Genomic DNA, 21,407 nt, shown 5'->3' with positions numbered 1-21,407 from the left:
GAGGCAGAGGATGTCAGTGACTTTGCAGACCTGGGGCACCCTGTCATCCCCAGCCAGCATGTGCAGAGGGGCTGCTCTGCTCTCTGGGCATTGCTTTCTCTTGAAAGCCCGAGGAAGAGCAACCACTGCTGCCTGACCTGTCTTCTTGTGACCTTTCAGGTGGGTGCAGCAGTGCCAGCAGGCCCACACCTGCACGGTGATGGTCCCACAGGAATGTGGGTGGGAGCAGTGCACACTGAAGTGTGCATGCTGGTATGGTTGTGCACATCCTTGAGCATCAGGAATGTGGAGATGTGTTCGTGTTGCAGGATCCTGGTGTGGCTGCAAGTGGGTAAACTGGGCTCTGCTTCCCACCTGTAAAGCAGAACGAGTATTGCTGGCTGCAGAGGATGTAGGGTGGTATTGCTGTATGATGCTTAATCTGCAGAAGGTTTTGAGATGCTCTGTGTTGAGCTCAGTGATGCCAGGAGGACTTGGCTGTGTCTGGCTTTGCTGGTGCAGAGCAGAACTGTTGTGGTTGAAGAGGAGACAGACATTATCAGAATGCACCAACACCCACATCAGAGATTGCCACACGTCGCTGTGTTGGTGCCATGCACACAATGAACGAGGGCATGGGAATAAATGCATTTTTTCTCATCTTAAAATATCTGATAGAGGGAGATAGAAAGACCTCTTGCAGCAACTTCTCTGTATCAGACCAGTCACAGCAGATGACCTGAGAAAACTAGCTATCTTATACCATATCATGCCAATAAATACCTCTTGCAGTTTTTCTAAGCCTCTATAGTCAGCTGTGTGTGCAGGATAGATATGACTGGATTATTATAGTCTGTCATTTCAGCATGAATTCAGACACTCTGTTAAGTGAGTATTATTTAATAGTCTGGAAGAAGCCTTTGGAGCTGTTATTATCTCTCATGTAAATGCACGTTAAAGCAATTTGAACAGGCGAATCATCTTGCTGAGGGACTATATCCCTCCAGTGGGAAGGCTGAGGGGCTTATACTGTGCCACAGCAGAGCTACCTGTCCTCTGGAATGGCAAATGGAGGTGTGTGGACCCCAGGATGTCAGCCTGCTGTGAGGAATGGCCAAGCTGCTGCTTAGGCCGTGGCCATGTCCTTAGGGATGCAGAGGAAACAGCTTTGCTTGGGAGGTACCAGGATAAATAAATTTAACACAAACTTTTGACCTGCTATCAGCAGATCTGCATGGGCTGACTGCATCAGTTGCCTCCTTGCAGCGTGAGACAGCTGTGCTGCCTGCAGGCTGCAGGTGAGCTGGGAACCAGGAGCCCACTGGGGAGAGAAAATAGTCAAGGTCCCAAAAGGATCCTTTGGGAAACCCCTGGGTGTGGAGGGTTGGGAGCTGTGGGGAGGGAGCCACACCGTCAGCAGGCAGTAGCAAGACATGGAGAGCAGGTGGGGAGGAGGGATAAAATCCCACACAGCACAAAGCTGCTTGCTGGGGATGTTGCTCTAAGAGACCTCCATGGCAGGGCAAAGGAGGTTTTGAAATTGCCATAGGAGAAGGTTACATTTGTTCTGGTTTTCCAGCCCTGCAACCTGCGCCCAGACCCGACCGCAGCCGCCCTCCGCCCTCCAGCTGCCTCATGATATTATTATTTTTTTATTTGCCTCAATAAAAATCTGTGAGTCATTAAGTGCTTGTCATGTTTTGATACGTGGATCAGGAACTGATCAATAGCCAGCCAAATTTAATAAAAAGGAGCTCTATTCTTGGGGAATGAGCTTGTTACCATGCCAACTATCGATCTTTTCTGACGGGCTCTGTAAGTCACAAAATGGGGTCCTGGTGGTACATTGGTTTCCCTGCCTGCCAGAAAGGGTGTTGGTTGCAGCCCCTGTGTCTAAAAGACTTCAGAGAAAGCCCTGCTTTTTAATACTGCCTCTATAATTCTTTGGCAAAGGTTCTAGATTGCCTGGAGCTAGTGGAAATCATCTAAAGGCTTTATTTTTCTTACTCTGAGGTGGTGGAAATATAAGACAGAAGGTAGCAGAGCTCTGGTTTTGCACCAGAGTCTCACCAAGGCAAGGAGGGATGGAGTCCAGTGCCAGTCCACACGCCTGCCTCACTGATGCAATCACCAGCTGGTTCCTGCAGCCAACATCCCAGAACTATGCCTGGGAGAAGAGATCAGCCCCCGTCTGGGTGCAGCCTTCTGTCAGGTGGTTCCAGAGAATGGTGAGGTTCCTGCTGAGCCTCTTTTTGTCAAGGTGGAACATCCCCAGCTCCCTCAGCTGCTTCTCGCCACACTTGTGCTCCAGACCCCTCGCCAGCTCCCCTGCCCTCCTCTGGAGCCGCTCCACGGCCAAGGCCCAGCCTCTCGTGTCTCTGTCCCTGCAGCGCCGTGGTAGCACAGCGAGTGCCGAGCAGAGGGTGGAGCAGCCCTTTCAGCACAATGTGTGCAGGCCAGATTGAGCTGCAATCAAGGTCTTAAAATTGAGTGAAAGTTGGTTTTGGGATTGCAGACCCCGCTGTCTGGGTAGAGCCTGGGACGGTTTTAACTCCATACTGACCGGATATTGTGTTCCTCTCGCAGTTTGCAATGGAGCCTTGCAGACACATGAGAGCGGCCAGGAGCCGGCGCTGGGCAGCGGCGGGCGGGGCAGGGATGGGCGGGGCAGGGATGCGCGGGGCAGGGATGCGCGGGGCAAGGATGCGCAGGGGAGAGATGCGCGGGGCAGGGATGCGCGGGGCAGGGATGTGCGGGGCAGGGATGCGCGGGACCGAGATGCGCGGGACAGAGATGCGCGGGGCAGGGGTGCGCGGGGCAGGGATGCGCGGGGCAAGGATGCGCGGGGCAGGGGTGCGCGGGGCAGAGATGCGCGGGACAGGGATGCGCGGGGCAGGGATGCGCGGGGCAGGGATGCGCGGGGCAAGGATGCGCGGGGCAGGGGTGCGCGGGGCAGGGGTGTGCGGGGCAGGGGTGCGCGGGGCAGGGATGCGCGGGGCAAGGATGCGCGGGGCAGAGATGCGCAGGGGAGAGATGCGCGGGGCAGGGATGCGCGGGGCCGGGATGCGCGGGGCAGGGGTGCGCGGGGCAGGGATGCGCGGGGCCGGGATGCGCGGGGCAGGGATGCGCGGGACAGGGATGCGCGGGGCAGGAATGCGCGGGGCAAGGATGCGCGGGGCAGGGATGCGCGGGACAGGGATGCGCGGGGCAGGGATGCGCGGGGCAGAGATGCGCAGGGGAGAGATGCGCGGGGCCGGGATGCGCGGGGCAAGGATGCGCAGGGGAGAGATGCGCGGGGCAGAGATGCGCGGGGCAGGGATGCGCGGGGCAGAGATGCGCGGGGCAGAGATGCCCTCCCTGCGGCCGCTGCCCCGCTCCGGCGGGCAGAAACAGCCCTGCGGGCTCGGCGGAATGCAAAGCGCGGGATAACCAGCTCGGAAAACACCTTCAGCTCCAGAGAGACAGCTGCCAAAAGCAAGCTGGGCTGGCCAGCGTTGGCTCTGCAGACAGCTGCCTTCCCTTCCCTTCCCTTCCCTTCCCTTCCCTTCCCTTCCCTTCCCTTCCCTTCCCTTCCCTTCCCTTCCCTTCCCTTCCCTTCCCTTCCCTTCCCGCAGGGTCCCACACCAGCACGAACCCCAGCGCGGGCGGGACCGAGCTCGGGGCTGCCCGAGGTTTTGTGTTTTCCCATATTTGAGGGGCCTGCTCTGCAGTTTTGAAGATGCATCCACGGCCTCACAGCACAACGTGATTTGGCTGCAAGTTGAGCTGAATGTGTATTATCTCGGCAGACTCATGGTGTGCATCTCCTCCCCATCTAATATATCCCAACATACAGCGAGGGTTTTACAGACAAGATAATGTGTTTTGGCTGCATGAAATAGTTGTGCTATTCCTATAGGAGAAAAATTTAATTTTGCTCTGAATTCCTCTATAACCAGACATCTCCCCATTTATATCCTGGGTAATAAATCAAAGCAACATGAAGTCTTGTGCATGGAACTGAAGTGGTTTCTTAAAGCAAATTTGGCAGGAAACAAGTCATCATCATAAAAAGCCAGTTCATTCCTGATATACAATTCACCACTAACTCTTTGCTAAAATCCGCAACCAGGCACATGATTGTGTGAAAGATAGAGAGAAGTACACAAGCCCTAGCAATGCTGTGTGAGATAGGCCATTTGATTCTCTTATCAAAATCGCCCATATCTTTATCAGAGAAATCACCCTGTGAGTTCCCTGGCTCACAGGTTTGCAGTGCCCAGGTACTCAAACACCACAAGGGTCATTAGTTTGACTTCATATAAAAATTAGGTCATGCTGGTATCACATCTTCCCTCTGTGTTTTTCCTCTTTCTTCTTGCCTCCTCAACTTATTTTTTTCTCTCATTTTTTTTCTACCGACTTTCCTTTCTAGTTTCTATTTCTATCGTGCAAACATGCCATGGCAAAGAGATGTAAGCAATGCATAATATATTTGCAGTAATGTATGATTCATTTACTAGCTTTCATAATTAATGTGGCTGTGTTTTACATACACAGTACTTCCTGCATGCATTTTATGATGTGAACGCTCTTCAAAAATCTAATAAAATGTAATCCGTTAAAAACAATAGCACTAGTCCTGTGGTGAGATATGTGTGCAGTTTTGCAGCAGCTGCAGAAAGAACTTGGTGCCAAGTTTCTATTCTAAACACCTTTTTTTTTTTTGCTGCTGTTTTATGCAGCTCCTAATTCTCAAGGTGGAAATTATTATAATTATATATATTATTATAGTGATACCACAGTTGCTCTGAGTATAATTTGCTTTCATACCCTGAAAACTTTCCAACCCAAATAATCTTTCTGTCTGCTCTCTAGAGTTCAATAAAAAATACAAAATTATGCTGAATTTATGAAGAAATGTATAAGAACTATACAACAGCATCTGTAAAATACCGGCTAAATAATGCCAACATCTGCACCTCCAAAAAATTCATTCTTGCCTGGGATTTAGTGAGGCTGAAAGCACATTCAGCTTCATCCTCTGGGCCCCAGAACACTGTTTCCAAAGGTATTTATGCATCTAATTGCCAAAAATATCAGAAAAAGTGGGGAATGGCTGGAGAGCTCAAGCCATACACTCTATTTAAACATTATTTTCTTCCTGATGAGGATTTGAGGACCCCAAATTAATTTTCACCCCACAAAAAAGAAATCGAATATGGCCATTTGTAGGCTGTTCCTTGTCCGAGGTGGACAGATTTGGAAGGTTTTGGTTTCCTATCTTCACATTAAAAGTGTGTGTAAAATGATTTGCAGCAAGAAAATCTACACTTTTGAAGAAGGCAATCTAACATGAATGTATTGAAAATTCAAAATTGTATCATTCCAATGTAAAGCTAGAAATCTGTTTCCATCTCTCCAGATACCAGTCCGATGTTTTGCCTGCTTTCCTCCAGCTGAATCTTCATTAAAGCCAACGGGCACAAATCATTCCAGCTCCATGGCAGTGTGGGGTTGGGGGATTTACTCTTGTTTAAGCTCTGACCCCCAGCCTGGGTGAGAGCAGCCAGATCAGGCCCATGCTGCTCCTGCCCTGGCACTTGACACCTGCACAGCACCTGAGCGCTGCCTCAGCTGCCAGCAGGTGAGGGGCACCATGGCTTGAGGAAATTAAACCTGGGCGTGGAACTGATGGATGAGCTTTGCAGGGGATGGTTGTGTAACGTAGGAAAGTGCAGCATTTTCTGAATGCTGCTGCTGGGAACAGCAAAGGGACAGCTGCTCTTCCAGCATGACTCCAGTCCACTGGTTTTGCTGCACTCGCATCACCAGGCTTTCTCTGAAGCATTTGACACAGAGATTTTTATTCAGAAGTATTTAAGCTTTGCTTTTGGGCTGTCCTGTGTCCCTCCTGGTGAAAGTTTTCCTGCTGGAGCAGCTGGCTGTGCTGCATGGGGAGCTTTGGGTAACCTGCAGATAACTCGTGCAGGGGCTGATGCTGCTCCAAGATGGAGAGTGCGCACTCCTGGCAGCAGCTGGGCTGGAAAGCTGTGAGCTGCTTCTCTTCCCAAACCTGGAGCTAGGGGAAAGGTGGAAAACTCTTCACCTGGAAAAATGAGCTAAAGACCTCACTGCCCAAATCCTACCTTTTAGAGGAATCAATACTTCTGCTGCTGTTGGGAAGTGAAATGCTGCACTGCAGCAGCAGAGTGTGATGTGCTGTGTCCCTGTCCAGGGTGAGCATCCTGCCCTTTGCATGGCTGGGGGACACCCAGGGGGACACTGAGGGGGACACCGAGGGGGACACTCAGGGGGACACCCAGGGGGACACCCAGGGAGACACCGAGGGGGACACCCAGGGGGACACCCAGGGAGACACCCAGGGAGACACCCAGGGGGACACTGAGGGGGACACCCAGGGGGACACCCAGGGGGACACCGAGGGGGACAAACAGGGGGACACCCAGGGGGACACCCAGGGAGACACCCAGGGGGACACTGAGGGGGACACCCAGGGAGACACCCAGGGGGACACCGAGGGGGACAAACAGGGGGACACCCAGGGGGACACCCAGGGGGACACCCAGAGGGACACCCAGGGGGACACCGAGGGAGACACCCAGGGAGACACCGAGGGGGACACCCAGGGGGACACCCAGGGAGACACTGAGGGGGACAGCCAGGGGGACACTGAGGGGGACACCGAGGGGGACACCCAGGGAGACACCGAGGGGGACACTCAGGGGGACACCCAGAGGGACACCCAGAGGGACACCCAGGGGGACACCCAGGGAGACACCCAGGGAGACACCCAGGGAGACACCCAGGGGGACACCCAGGGAGACACCCCCCCAGTGCACTCTGTCTCCCACTTGGCCGCCTCTCACCTTGCGTGCTGCAGGAAGGGCGTCACAGCAGTAGCAAAGGACACTTGCACAGTGCCCTCCTGGCAATGTGGGGGGAAGCTGTTAAAATGGTTGTTTCTAAGATTTTCTAGTTCTGACTACGAGCTGGATTCTATTTTTCCCCCTGAATTTGAGGAGGTTGATTTTAGTGTTGTGTTTACTGCTTGGATCTTTGGGCTGAAGGTTATCTTGTGTTATTTCTTGCCACATCTTGGGTTACTTTTGCATGCTTATTTTTACCTTTGGGGTTTAGGTGTTCTTTTGGTGGTTGACTTTAAAAAAAAAAAAATTTGCTAAATTAATTATTTAGAGAAGAAAAGCCAGGTAAAGCCAAGTAAGTGTATCTCTGTCCTGTGAAGGTTCAGGAAATGCAAAGCTATGGAGGGGGGAGGGATCGAGCATTTTGAAACAGCAATATTTGAAAACTGTTTTAAAGTGAATCTTTTCAGTATTGGAGACCAATAACAACTTCTTTGGCAGGCTTGTGCAGGTGATGCTAAAGCTTTCCTGGCACCTGCCTCTGTACCTGTTCTGCTGTGATTCCATCAGGTGCTTTTGCTGCAGGGTCCCTTCTCCTTCTGCCAACAAAGCTATGGTAGGGCTGCGCCCCTGGGCAAGCAAACACCCCTGTCCTGTCTGTGCTGAGCCCCCGGGAGTGGCAGCAATGGCAATATTTCTGATTCTCGGCATGTGACAACAGGGTCTGTGCTGGGACTTACGCTGGTGCTCAGCCCGGGGAGCTGCCCCTCAGCCCCAGCCCGCCGAGTGCCGCACCAGTGCTCTGCTCTTCACTTCCAGAGCCCTTGGCGTCCTAAATGGGCGAGACACGTGCCGGTCCAGGGCGCCTCCTGTCCCAGAAACTGCCCTCCAGCTGGGAAATCTCTGCCCCTGCAGCCCCCTCCTCTCAGCGCGTTCCCACCCACACCCCCAGAGAGCCCCGGCTCCAACTCTGCCCTCTGGCAGCTGGATGAAGGGGCACAAAGTCCCCTTGGGCAGAGACCCGGGGAGGGAGGAACAGTGTGAGTCCCCCAGAAATGCAACGGCAGCTCTGGCACACGTGTGGGGCTCGGCGTGGTCCCATCTCATGGACCTGAGGGCTGCTCAAAGCATCGGTTTTGGGGAGGGTCAAAGAGACAAATTTTGGGGGGAAGGCGGAAATGCAGGACAAAAGGGAGACCTTTCCTCTGCCTGATGGGGAGGAAATTAAAAAAGAAAAATGCTAATTAGGGGGGAACACGACACAGACGGGTGAGGCTGGAAGCCACAGACGCCTTTGCGGGATGAGGAAGGGCTGTGGCATTGCCGGCAGCGTTCCCCGCTCGCCCCCACTTCCAGCAAGCGCCGTTCCGGGGTCCTGGGATGGTGACTCTGGGGTTGTGGGGATCTCCGGCCCTGCTGCGGGCGAGCGGGATGGGCGCAGGGGCTTCCCACGGATGCGGAGCAACAACGCGGATGCCCGACAGCTTCTTCCTGCGGGGCAAATGGGAGGGCATGGGGTGGCTCCCGGCATCGAAGTGGCAGGTATTGAAAGAATATAAAATATATATTATATATATTTAGTTTTTTTCCCCTGCACCAGTAAGCCACAGGTCCATTTGTACCTGTAATTGTCTTTTCAGGGTGGGTGTGACGCAGCAGCCGCTACTGCCTCAGAGTTAAACGAGAAATAAAAGAGGAATAAATGCCCGCATCTGCCCCGTTTTGAAGGCAAATGACAAAATAATTTCGTGTCTCCCGGTACAGCCAAACCAGTGCAATGACCACGGGAGACCCCAAAGTCTGGGGAGAAGGTGCAGTCCTTTCCCGCAAACGAGCGGCGCGAAATCTTGGGAGATAAAATGATGGAGGCAGGTGGGGGATCTCTGTAAATACGTTGAGCATCGGCAGTCTTTATGCTCAGGTCGCCTTGGAAGGCGGAGGGGCGTCGGGGATGGCCGTCCCTCCCGACTCCCCTTTCTGTGGTCTCTGACATGGTCACATCAAAGGACCCGCCGGGGCGATCTGTGCACAACCGAGTCCCTGAAATTTGAGCCTGGAAAGAGATACAAAACCAGATGATATTGATATGTTACTGAACAGAGAAATATTGGATGTGTCTGTACGTGCGCGATGCCAGAGGTTTGCACAGTTTGTCTGGAAACGCCCGGAACTGGAGGCGGGTTTTAATAAAAACCATTTGCCACTTGTCTTCAATTAGGGTCTAGAAATTCAGCAAAAAGAAGAAATGTCTATTTTTTTCCTCACTTGCTGTTGGGATCAAGAGGTAAAAGCGGCGCCCCTGCAACGGTTTCGGGGCTGCGCGTTTCAGGAGAGAGGAAATCCAGGCGGTATTGTCGCGATCCGGTCGGTGCGGCTCCTGTCCCGACACACGGCTCGCCGCTCTGCCGTTCCCCTGCCCGCAGCAGGACCCGCGCAGCCCCCGCGGGGCTCAGGAGCGGCGGGACGGGGACGGCGGCTCCGGGGGCCCGGGGACCGCACCGGGGCTCTCCTCAGCTGGGCGTGGAAAGGTCGAGCGCGTTGCAAGGTGGGGCGTCCTTATTATTTCACAGAGCTCTGGGGAGAGCCCCGAGCCGCGGCTGGGCGGCCACGAACCATCCTGGCACCCCTTCCCGGGCAGGTGATGGGCACCTCGGCAAGCCAACCCCCACCGCCACCCCCGCACCCAATATTCCCTGCATTTCGTGTCCATGACAAATAGAGGCAACGTGAGACAGGAAGAAGGGAGGAGGGAGAGAAAGACACGCACACAATAGCCAGGCAAATTGTTAATAACTCCGGCGTTTGGGGAAGCCGGTACTGTAACTGCGCTCTCATCAGTCACCGCTCCTGAAGTGATAGTAAAAATGCATCTAAACATGTGCGGTGTGATATATAAAAGCACAGCGGGATGAGCTGCTTTCCAAAAAGGGACTTGGTGATTGGTTATGCCTTGGCATGATTGACAAGAGCTTAGTTTGGTAAAGAGAAGACACGCAAGCTTTCACAGCGGGATTTCTTTTCTAAAATATATCACACTAGCCTTTGAAAAGCGCCGCACACTATAAGGGAAATAAGGTTGCTTTATAGTGCGCTGACATTTCTTTAAAACACAACTAAGATCAAAAAAAGAAATAAAATGTGTTCCAAACACAATGTTTTAATTAGTTTATTCTGTGCATTTGCTTTTATCTGGTGTATATATCACGGATCCCCACCCTTTAATTAAAACAACTGGCTGCCTATACAACAACATAGACAAATGCTTAACTTTCTCCTTTGTAGCTACAAGCAAACTCAATTTACTACGGCTCTCAGAAGAGTTTTTAAAATAAACGTGGACTCCTTGAAAGCTATTGGGGAACGGGCGAAGGTAGCGGGAAATGGCTGTTTCCAGGCTTTGAAAACTTGAGAGGATGTGCAGTGTCGCGGGCAGCCCTGCCCGCAGCGCTCGCCCGCCGGCCCCGCCGAGAGAATTGAAACGCAGCGAGGGCACAGAGCTGCCTTCATCTGGGCTGCGATGGGGCTTTCCGTTTGCTTGGTTGCGTTTTGGATTTATCTTGGTTTCTCTCTCTTGATCTCTTTCTTTCTTTCTTTTTCTTTTTTTTTTTTTTTTTAATTTTAATTTTAATTTTGGTGCAGTCCTCATCGAAGCCCAGATTGCCGCAAGCCCTCCCTCCCGCCAGCACTGCCCGCTCCGGGCTTGGTCACTTGAGGCACCTTTTCCACCGCCGTCTGCCCCGCCTCTTCCCGACAAGGTTCTCGTTACGGAACTGATTCTCCGGGTAGGGGAATAAAAGTCCTTTAAAAGGCTTCGACCCCTTCATCCCGTGGCAAGCACGTCGTTTACAGGCGGGTTAACCGTCCCGCGGGGGCCGTCGCTGTGCCCAGCGCCCGGGGTGCGCTCCCGCGTCCCGCAGAGCGGGGCCTGGGGAAATTCCATACCGAAAATACAGAAGGGAGGGAGTCAGACCCGAGGGCACGTCTGTGTGGGGATATCGGCTGCAGGAATAGAGCCGGCTGTCCCCGAAGCCCCGCGGGCACCGGCAGGGGCTGAACCAGCCCGGTGCCAACCCGGAGCCGCGCACAGGGGGACACTGGGGCAGAAGCCCTCGCCCCACCCGCACCGCTGCGATTCACCCGCCTTGGCCCCAAAGCTTCCAGCGGGCTTTGCCGGGCAAAGCGGCTCCTATTGCAGGGTTATTTAACCCAGGGAAGCGTGCGAGGGCTGAGCCCGGTTCCACCGGGCGCCACGGCCGCCCAGCCCCGCTGACCCACGGCGCCCGGGGCGGCCGGAGCCCGTCGGGGCTGCGGAGCGCTGCCCTCGTTGGCCAAACGAGTGGGGCAGGGGCGAAAGGAGGAGCGGGTCAGACCCACAGCTGTGCGGGGGCACCGCCTGTCCCAGGGAGGAAAAGAACACAAGAGAAAAAGGGATGAGCAGATCACCCAAGGAGACCGTCGGGGATGCGTCCCGGGCCGGAGAGCGAAGGGGAGCTTGGTTCTTTCCCCCACACCTTGGGGAAACCCCCCGGCCTTCGGGGGAGAGTCTCTGGGCGATGCGGCCGGAGAGAGGACGGCGAAAGACGAGCTGTGGAAAATTGTCGTTTTAATTGCTTAAAATACTTTAAATCGTTCAACACCTTGTTCCAACACATCATCGGGGCTGGCGAAATCCTGTCCCCGTCTTAATGGAATGCCGGCTGCGGGAGACGCCCACGGTGCCCGCTGCCGGTGTGCCCGCCGGTGCACGGGGCCGCGCTTGAGGGCGTGAGCCGAGCCCCGGTCTCGGGCCCACCTGAGCCCCCCTCAGATCCCACCTGAGCCCGGAACGGCTCCGCTCCGGGGCCACACGGAGGGCGAGTCCCGCTGCCCGTCCTGCAGCTCCGGGCCGCGGCTGTGCCCAGTGCTGGGAGAGAAGAGCTGGGAGCCAGAGGAAACCCCACGTTCTCCCCTGGGACTCCCGGCAAGGAGAGCAGAGCGCTGGAGCCCCGGCACCCCCGGGCTGTCCCCGCAGCCGCCTCAGGGACCCGCAGCAGCCTGAGGAGGGTGCCCAGGATGGGCTGGAATCTGCTTCCCCGGAGCTCGGCAGCTGCCTGGGGGTGACCCTCGGCAGCTAGAGACCGCTGTTTAGAGCCCCTGGGGGTGCCGCTTCAAACGGGGCGGCCTGCCCCGGGAAGCGGGTTTGGCGCCGGTGTTTGCACCTGCTGTGAGGCCCCGGGGAGAGGCGGGAGCGGGGCTGGTGCCGGGACAGAGCCCCGTGCGTGCCTGCCCCGCATCCTCCGTGTGCGGGCAGGGCCGCTCCGCAGCGCCGCCCCGCGCCCGGCCCCGCCGCGGCCGCTCCGCTCACGGGGCCGGGCGGCTGAACAACCGGGGCGAGGGCTCCTCCCGGGACAGCCCCTCCTTATTCTTCCTCCCGCTTTATCCCCTTCGGCTCCTCGGAGAATCTCTGCATGGCAAACCCCAACTCTGCACGACCAGGGTCCCCCGTCGGGGCCTCTCCGTCCCACCGGTGCTCGCCATTGGGAAGGGAGGGTCTGCCCGGCCTCGCCCGGCTCCCCGAGAAAGGCCCAGGGCAGGAGGGGGCCGCGTATTCCGGGTGCGGGCTCGGAAACAGCCGGGGCGAAAAGGCAGCGGCCTCGGCACGCCGGGGAAGGGGCGGCTCTGCCCCGGCAGCTGGTGCCGGCCCGGCGACTCCCGAGGCCGGGATGCTTCCCCGGAGCCCTGGGCTTGCGGTTGCCCCTCAGGACTCAGTCACGCAGAAAGGCTGCCTAAAGTCTGTGTCCCCCGCAACAGCGGGACAATAGAGCCACCCTTCGGGTCACAGGTCACCTCCTCGCTGATTGAGATATTCGCTGCTTCCCCCCAGCCTCTCCGCTCCTCGGAGGCGTGCGGGGGTTCTCAAGGGGGCGGCCGGAGGGTGCGGATGCTCTCGGCCGGGCCGGGGCGCCGAGGCCCCGGCTTCCCCCGCTGCCCGCTCGCAGGTCTGCGCTGTTCCTCCCACCGATGGTTTAGCGAGCGGCAGGGGGTGGGGGAGATGAGGAGTGGGTGCTTTCCCCTTCCAGAGGGCGGCCTTTCCTGGGGTGACTCCGGTGCGTGGGCACCCCAAGGTGCAGGGAGCCGCCTCAGCTCCCCGCAGGGCTGCGACACCCGTTGTTCCCTACTCCTAGGTTTGCCTCGGCCCCATTTGGGCGACAGGACACAATTTATTATGCAGCATTTGTACCGGTCCTTGTAGTTTTCCCACTCGCTTCCGAGCCCGATGCATATTTCCCGCGCAGCTGAACGGTTATCTTCATTTCAGGGGGAAACTTCTCCCATCACCACAACACGAGCAACAAACCCTGGTGCCCGGGCGAGGTTGCCAGCGTCGGTGCCGGCCCGGCTCCCCGGGGTGCAGGATGGAGCCCGCTGGCACCTACGTTTCCTCGCCACTCCAGTCTTTCTGCCTGCCTTCGTCTGGCCTTTGATATTCCTCGCCCCCTCCCCTTGCCGAAGTTCAGACCTGTTTACTCCAGCCCGGATCTCTGAAGTTCAAATGTACATGTGCTTCCCTCTCCGCTGAGTGACAGCTACAATGGAAATGTCTCGTTCGCTCCTGGTTTGCATATAATTACACCGGAGATGCAATATGTTTATGGCAGGAGAAAAACTACTTGTCTTTACGCTTGTTAAGGATATTCATTTAACCGCGATACAGCGCGGTTTAAAAGCTCTTTAGGGTGGATGGAATATTCCCCTCGCCGCCGGGTCGCAGCTCAGCGCGAGGGGACTTTTGTTGCTGTTTTCCCGAGTTTGTTCTGCCTTTTCCTCGCATCCTCGGTGCAAGGGACGAGGGAAATCCACGGACCCACAGACCTGCCACTCCCGGGGCCGTTGCTGAACTTCACCTGCCGCAGCCCCGCTGCAAAATCGGCCGTAACGAGTGGGCACCCCCTGGGGACCGCGTTTTGCTCCTGCGCTGGAGGGCTCTTCTCCCTGGCAAGGCTCTCGGGACCGTGCCAGCGCTCAGCCCCAGGGTCCCCGGGCCTGGCAAGCCTGCCGGGGGGCACCGAGGGACCCGCACGCTTCCCAGGGGATTTTACATTGTTGTAGCTCTTAAGTTCCAAAACCACTCAAAACCAAACCAAACCAAACCAAACCAAAACAAAAAGGTGGGAGAACTGCACAGTATTTGTTCTTGACTTAAAGCAGGGGGTCTTCCTCTGCCTTATCCTCGCGTTGGGAGCACGGAGGGAAAAGGGAGCCTGGAGACTACTTTTCCGGTTGCTGTTGTTTTCACGTTCGCAATTGAGATAGATTTTAAATAAAAGAGATGAGAGGTACCCCGACTTCTGGAAAATGAATCGAGTTTAGCCAGAAATACCGCTGAATAAAAATGGAAATTACTGAATTGATAAAATAAAGTACAAAATATATTTTATATATTTATATATATGCACACATATATTCCGAGAGCTCACCAAGGGAAAAACAATCATAGGCTATATGGACAATGATTAAAAAAAAAAAAAAAAAAAAAAAACAAAAAACCAAAAAACCAAAAAAAACCAAACAACCAAAAATCCCCACCTCGTTTTACACAATTTTTGCTCCCCGAATTGGCAAATTCCAATCAGGAAGCGATGGGCTGTAAATAGTGCTAGAACGCCAGTGCGGATGCTGCCGGGTGAACACACCCAGGCAAAGTTGGCAGAGTAGAAGTGGGAAACGTATAAAAAGAGATTTATAGGTTAATTGATGTAGCCCGATCCGCAAGTACACAGCTGCTAGGCAGGCTGTGGCCACCAAACCGTCCCGAAACGGGGAGTTCTCGTCCAAAGCTACGATCGCTTCATTTTCCTTCCCGATCCCAAGCCCTAGGGATGTTTTTCTCGAAGCCCCGTGTTCGCGCCGTTGCCGACGCGGCGAGATTTTTTTTAGGCGAAGAACAAGTTAAGTGTAATTTTTTAAAAGCTTCTGCCGCCGTGGAGCCACACTCGCTCCTTCTCTCCGAGCCGGAGGTTTCCCAGCCCACACCCACGCCGCCGGTCGGGGCAGCCGCAGCCGCGCGTGGCGTGAGCACCCGGGCGGGCAGCGCCGCTCGGCCACCGGCACCGGCACCGCCACCGGCCCCGGCGCGTCCCCCCACTGGGGACACAATGCCACACGTGAGGCCTCTGCACAAGCAGGGGTCAGTCGCCCTCGGTCGCTCCAGGTCGGCGACTTCAGAGGCGCTGCCCTCCCCGACACTCAGCTGACGGGAATAATTGAATTTGCACCCCCTCCCCCGGCCTTTTTTTTTTTCCTTCCTTTCTTTCTTTCTTTGTATTTTTTTTTTTTTTTAATTTTTATTGTGGGGTTGGTTGTTGTCGAGAAAGCCCTACATGCGCGGGAGGTAATGAACGACCCCGCCGCAGCCCTCCGGAGACAGGCAGGTAGAGCTCGGGGGAGCAGCAAGGGGGGTCGGGCCTCGCCCCTCGCCCCGGGGGCCGCAGGCCGCGCACCGGCTCTCCCCGGCTGTCCCCGGCTGTCCCCGGCTCTCCCCGCCTGTGCCGGGCCCTGCCCCGGCTCCCCGGCACCCGGGCTCAGGCTGCGCTCCTGCGGCCCCCTCGGCTCCCGCGGAACGGCCGCGGCTGCGGGGCAGAGCAAAAGGCGGCCCCGACCGCCCCCGGTGGGTGCCCCCAGGGCGGGTCCCCGGTGGGTGCCCCCAGGGCGGGTCCCCGGTGGGTGCCCCCAGGGCGGGTCCCCGGTGGGTGCCCCCAGGGCGGGTCCCCGCGCTCCCGCCTCCTGCTCTGCTGCCATCGTGCACCAACGGCAGCGGCGGACTCACCTTCCAACTTTAGGACTGTTCTTGGCGGCTGTGGCCTGGGAAATTTGAGTGTTTGACGGGTACCGGTGCTATCTCTCGGGGACATTTTATATCGGTGGCTTTTTTGTCTCCCCTTTCTTTCTTCTTCTTTTTTTTTTTTTTTCCTCTTTTTTTTTTTTTTTTAATTTTTCTTTTACTCGCTCCCTACAAACCTTAAAATAAAGAAGACGAAGCCTTTCCCGGGGCTGATTGGGGGAAGAATGTGAAAGGGCCGCGGTTATAAAGAGCTGCTTGAAGCGGGCTCTCAATGCGTCTCTGAACTTGATCAGATTTTACGTTTCCTGCAGAGAGCCGGCGGCGAGCCTGAGACCAGCCCAATAGCCAGACTTGGGGGCTCAGCAAACCTCAGGATATTACAATTACAGCCATCTTTCTTTCTGCCTTTTATTTCCACTCTTGCTCCCCATAGTTCTTTGCAAATGCTTTCCAGAACAGAAAATGAGTGGATTTATAGCGCTGTCTGCAACCGATAATTATTCCAAGGCAGAACGTTTCCCTTGCAAAATAAAATTTAAAAAATTAAAAAAAAATAAAGGGGGAAAAATAGAGAAAGAAAGAAGGAAAAAAATGAGAGAGAGAAAGAAAGAAAAGAAAAGAAAGAAAAGAAAGAAAAGAAAATACGAGAGTAGGAAAAACGAGGCAGGAGCCGCCGTGCCGGGCGCTGCTGGCCGCGCTCCGCGGGCCGGCAGGGGGTGGGGGACGGAGCGAGGGGGGAAAGGGGCTGGGCTCGGCCGGCGGGGTGAGCCCCGGCGCGGTCCCGCTGCGCACCGAGGCTGAGGGGCAGGAGCGGGCTCCGCACGCACACTGCGGGCGGTTCTGCTCCCGCGTTTAATCAGTAAAGATAAAAATGGACAGAAAAAGAAAACAAATATATAAAGTATATATGATTATATATAAATGTATGTATATATATATATATACATAAATAAACTCTAAACAGCCTCGGCTTTAGCTATTTTTTTTTTTAATTAAATTTTATTTTTGAATCAGCGCGGCGGCTTTGCAGCGGCTTTACGCCTCCCCGCCGCGCCGCCTGGGGCGAGCATCCCGCACGGCGTGGGGCGGCGCTGGCAGGGCACGGGCGGCGGGACACGGCGGGACGCGGCGGGACAGCGGCGGGACAGCAGCGGGACACGGCCGGACACGGCGGGACAGCAGCGGGACAGCAGCGGGACGCAGCCGGACACGGCCGGACACGGCGGGACAGCAGCGGGACGCGGCGGGAGAGCAGCGGGACAGCAGCGGGACGCGGCGGGAGAGCAGCGGGACACGGCCGGACACGGCGGGACAGCAGCGGGACGCGGCCGGACGCGCAGGGCCGCCCCACTCGCGGGGCTCCCGCCGCCCCGGGCCCCCCCGGCCGGCCCCGCTCTACCTGCGGGGCGCGCGCGCCCAATCAGCGGCCGCGGCGGCGCGGGGCGCGTGCCAATCAAGCGCGGCGCCGCCAATGGGGCGGCGGGCGGCGGGTCAGGTGACCGGCGGCGCGCGGCTCCCCATTGGCGCGGCGCGGTCTGGGCCGGGGTTGGTTTATGTGCGAGGCGCGGACGGGCGCCCCGTCAGTGCCCCGACGGCGCCGAGCGGGAGCGCGGCCGCCCCGCGCCTCCTCGCCCTGCTGCGCCGCCCTGCCCGGCCCGGCGCGGGGGGCGGGTGGCTGTTTTGGGTTTTGTGGTTCTGTTTCTGGGATTTTTTTTTCGGTTTTTTTTTTTGGTTTGGTTTTTTGTTGTTGTTGTTTGTTTTGTTTTTGGTGCCGGCCGGGGGGTGCTCGCCTCGCTGCCCGCCCGCGGCCGGGACCGCGCCTGCCCGCAGCGGGGGGCGGAGCGGGGGTGCATTTTGGGGTGGTTTTGTACTTTTTTGGGGGCGGGCGGGAGGAGGAGGGGGGCGGGCAGGCTGCTGCCGCGCCGACGGCCCCGCGCCCATGACGATGCTGCTGGACGGAGGGCCGCAGTTCCCGGCGCTGGGGGTGGGCGGCTTTGCGGCGCCCCGCCACCACGAGATGCCGGGTCGCGACGCCGGCGGCGGCGGCATGGGGCTGGGCCCCTTCGGGGACTCTTCGCACGCCGCTGCCTTCAAGCTGAACGCGGCCCCGCACGACCTCGCCGCCGGGCAGAGCTCGGCATTCACGCCGCAGGCGCCGGGCTACGCCAGCGCCCTGGGCCACCACCACCATCACCACCACCACGCCGGCCAGGTGCCTTCCTACGGCGGGGCCGCCGCCTTCAACTCCACCCGCGACTTTCTGTTCCGCAACCGCGGCTCCGGCATCGCGGACGCCGCCTCCGGCACAGCGCAGCACGGGCTCTTCGGCGGCTCCCCCGGCGGCTTGCACGGCCCCGGCGGCATCCCGGACACCCCGGGCTACCTGCTCTTCCCTGGGCTGCATGAGCAGAGTCCGAGCCACACGTCCCCCAACGGGCATGTGGACAACGGGCAGATGCACCTGGGGCTGCGCGGGGACCTCTTCGGGCGGCCGGATCCCTACCGGGCCGTCTCCAGCCCCCGCACGGACCCTTACGCCGGAGCCCAGTTCCACAACTACAACCACATGAATATGAATATGGGCATGAACGTGGCGGCCCACCACCACCACCACCACGGCCCCGGCGCTTTCTTTCGGTACATGCGCCAGCCCATCAAGCAAGAATTGTCCTGCAAGTGGCTCGACGAGAGCCAGCTCAGCCGGCCCAAGAAGAGCTGCGACAGGACTTTCAGCACCATGCACGAGCTGGTGACCCATGTCACCATGGAGCACGTCGGGGGGCCGGAGCAGAACAACCACATCTGCTACTGGGACGAGTGTCCGCGGGAAGGCAAGTCCTTCAAGGCGAAATACAAACTGGTGAACCACATTCGGGTGCACACGGGGGAAAAGCCCTTCCCGTGCCCCTTCCCGGGCTGCGGCAAGATCTTTGCCCGCTCCGAGAACCTCAAGATTCACAAGCGGACGCACACAGGTAAGGCCCGTGTGCGTGTGTCCCCCCGCCGGGACGGGGGGCTCCGGGGGGCTGCGGGGACCGCCTGGGCCGGCGGCCGCCGGCTGCACGGCGCTGCCTCCGCTCTCGGCCTCCGCAGAGGAGGGAACCATAGAAATGCTAATGAAATCTCATTTTCGGTGACTTCCGCTCCTGTTTTATTTTTATTTTTAGGCCTGATTGGCGTCTCTTCTAATTAAATCGGCGATACTTTTGTCAAAGTATTTTTATTTGCATCCCCGACTTTCCTTCAGCCCTCCTGCATGGGTGGAGGGAAGAGAGGGGGAAGGCTGGAAGCAAACGTACTTTGGCTTGTATCCTCGAGTAGGTCTTGTAAAGCTGTCCAAGCCGCTGAATTTATCTCGGGTCTCCTTTCCCAAGCTCGCCCAGCCGCCTTCCCTGCTGGAGCCCAGCGTGGGCCTGGCGGGAGGTGAGTTAAAAATCATAAAGGCTGATCCAAATTTATCCGACACGTAACAAATCTTGCCGTCCATCTTCCCCTTCTTCATTTGTTGTGGTGCTTGTGCATCCATAAGGTGGGGCGAGCAGGGCAGCTGCTGTCCTGGGAGGAGGCGGGTGGGGATGGAGAGGGGAACGGCCCTCCTTCACCGTCTCTAAATTTCACAGGTGAGAAGCCTTTCAAGTGCGAGTTTGAGGGCTGCGACAGGCGCTTCGCCAACAGCAGTGACAGGAAGAAACACATGCACGTCCACACCTCGGACAAGCCCTACATCTGCAAGGTGTGCGACAAATCCTACACCCACCCCAGCTCACTTAGGAAACACATGAAGGTAAATCACCGCAGTGCTCCAGCCCTTTCCTCCCTGAGCAGCGGTGCTCAGTCGCTGGTGTGCTCAGGGCTCATTCCCCCAGAGCAGGGCAGAGCTGAGCTCCGTGTTCGCAGCGCGGCCCGAGCCGTCCCCGCTGTCTGGGCTCTGGCTGGAGCACAGCCCGGGGAAATGGCGTAGTTTCTTTCCGTGCCGCCCCCGGTGCAAGCGCTGCCCGGGGTGCGGAGCGGGGCTCGGTGCGGGCAGGCTGTGCCAGTGCAGGCTCGCCCGTGGCTGCGGCCCCTCGTGCGGGGATGCTGCACCGAGTCCGGGGCCACGGCCGGCGTTTGTCGCGGGGCACGGGCTGCCTGTCGGCCGGGCAGGGCCGAGCCGCTGCTCACAGGGCGCCTCCTGCACGGAGGAGCAGCCCAGCGGCCTGGCGGAGGCCCCGAGCTCGCTCCCATCTCTGCCTCTTGGTTTTAGGTGCACGAATCCCAGGGGTCGGACTCTTCCCCTGCGGCCAGTTCGGGGTACGAGTCCTCCACCCCCCCTGCGGTGGGCTCCGCCGGCAGTAAGGACTCCACTAAAACGCCGCCGGCCGCCCTGCAGAGTAACCCCGGCCATAACCCTGGACTGCCCCCCAATTTTAATGAGTGGTATGTGTGAAGGCAGCTGCTGCCCGGCCACAGACTGGACCAAATGCACAGGGAACGAGGAAAGAAAAAGGACAAACCAAGCCAACTGCAGCTCGCTCCCACGGAAATGGAGTTTCCACACCGACGACCGCATAGGGCTACACCTACTTAACTGCCAGGATGCGGAGGGGGGTCTTTTATTATTATATTATAATTATTACTATTTTTTTGCAAGCCCAGACGCTGGACTAGCCATGTCCTTTTCTCAGGATTAGATTTCTTTTTTTTTTTTGTTGTCATTTTTTTTCAGTCTCAGTCGTTTCTTTGATTTTCACCCCCCCCCACCTTGCCTGAGTCTCTGTTCCTCCAATTCCCCACTTACTTTATTTTTCTTATTTTTTTTTTCTTTCTTTCGGTGGGATGTTGACATGAGGATGAAAATTCTCCTTCGCCTTAGTGGTGATTGTTTAAACTTACAGTCTTAAACCGTGCCAAAGTCCTGTTATGTCTTGAACTTTCCTTTCTAGCTCTCCTGCTGCTTCTTTCTCTGCTCTTCTCTTTCTCCTTCTCTCTCCAAGCATTACACTTGTGAATGTATTCTCGTCTGATGGGGTCGGTCAGTATTTTTCAGGATGAGGATGTGGTGTTTATTCTGCCCAGATTGTGACGTTTAGTATAACAGTTGCCTTTTTGTAATAACTTTTTTTGTAAATACATACCCATGATGCCATATTTATCGTTCGTAATTTAATATTGATACAAAGTGCCGGGAACTGAACAATATTTATGGGGGAGAAAAAATTGTTTTCTAACAAAAAAATACAAACAAACAAAAAAATTCCAACTCTGTACAGCTTTTGGTTATAACTGCTTTAGCATTAAAAGTTTATTGTTTTGGAAAGAGCCGTTTTTGACCTCCTCCGGGGCACGGGGCAGCCGCGGGTGCCGTGGCGGGCCCGGCCGGCGCTGCCGCCGGGGCCGGGCCGTTGTTTTCGAGCCGGCGATGCCGGTGGGAGCCCCCTCCTCGCCGCCGCTCTCCGCTGTCCCTTTGTCCCCGCCCTCCACCGCCCAGCGGCTTCGCGAGCGGGCCGAGGTCGGGGCACGGCGCCGGCGAGCTGGAGCAGCCACGGGGGCAGGGGGCCGCCTCGACGGGGCGGTCCCGACGGTGAGTAGCGGGTGAGTACCCAGTGAGTACCGAGCCGCGCGGGGCAGCGCGGGGATGCGGGGCCGGGCAGCCGTGCCGACACCGGGCTGCTTGCCGGGGGGTGCCCGGGAGGACCGAGCGGCGGGCGGGACTGCCTCCGTTATCGTCTGGTTTGTTTTGTTCTGTTTTTATTTCTGACTAG

At 57.0% G+C, this 21,407-nt stretch overlaps 1 protein-coding gene and 1 long non-coding RNA gene across 2 annotated transcripts; one reads left to right on the top strand and one right to left on the bottom strand.

Annotated features, from left to right (window-relative positions):
- Positions 1–8,004: 8,004 nt before the first annotated feature.
- Positions 8,005–15,806, bottom strand: LOC118698805 (uncharacterized). Its single transcript, XR_004981952.2, has 3 exons — positions 15,652–15,806; positions 8,468–8,898; positions 8,005–8,336 (listed from the first exon to the last, which is right to left on the bottom strand). It is a non-coding gene; the product is annotated as an uncharacterized LOC118698805 (long non-coding RNA).
- Positions 15,807–17,605: 1,799 nt separating this feature from the next.
- Positions 17,606–20,962, top strand: ZIC3 (Zic family member 3). The gene is made up of 3 exons (XM_036401850.2): positions 17,606–18,641; positions 19,287–19,450; positions 19,910–20,962. Exons 1-3 carry the CDS (start codon positions 17,606–17,608, stop codon positions 20,090–20,092), a joined length of 1,383 nt encoding a protein of 460 aa, XP_036257743.1. The 3' UTR covers positions 20,093–20,962.
- Positions 20,963–21,407: the final 445 nt, after the last annotated feature.

This window comes from Molothrus ater, chromosome 14 (genome assembly GCF_012460135.2).
Source record: "Molothrus ater isolate BHLD 08-10-18 breed brown headed cowbird chromosome 14, BPBGC_Mater_1.1, whole genome shotgun sequence".
Classification (NCBI taxonomy): Eukaryota; Metazoa; Chordata; class Aves; order Passeriformes; family Icteridae; genus Molothrus; species Molothrus ater.
The sequence above is the reverse complement of the archived record's forward strand: the minus strand, read 5'-3'. Positions and strand labels throughout refer to the sequence as shown.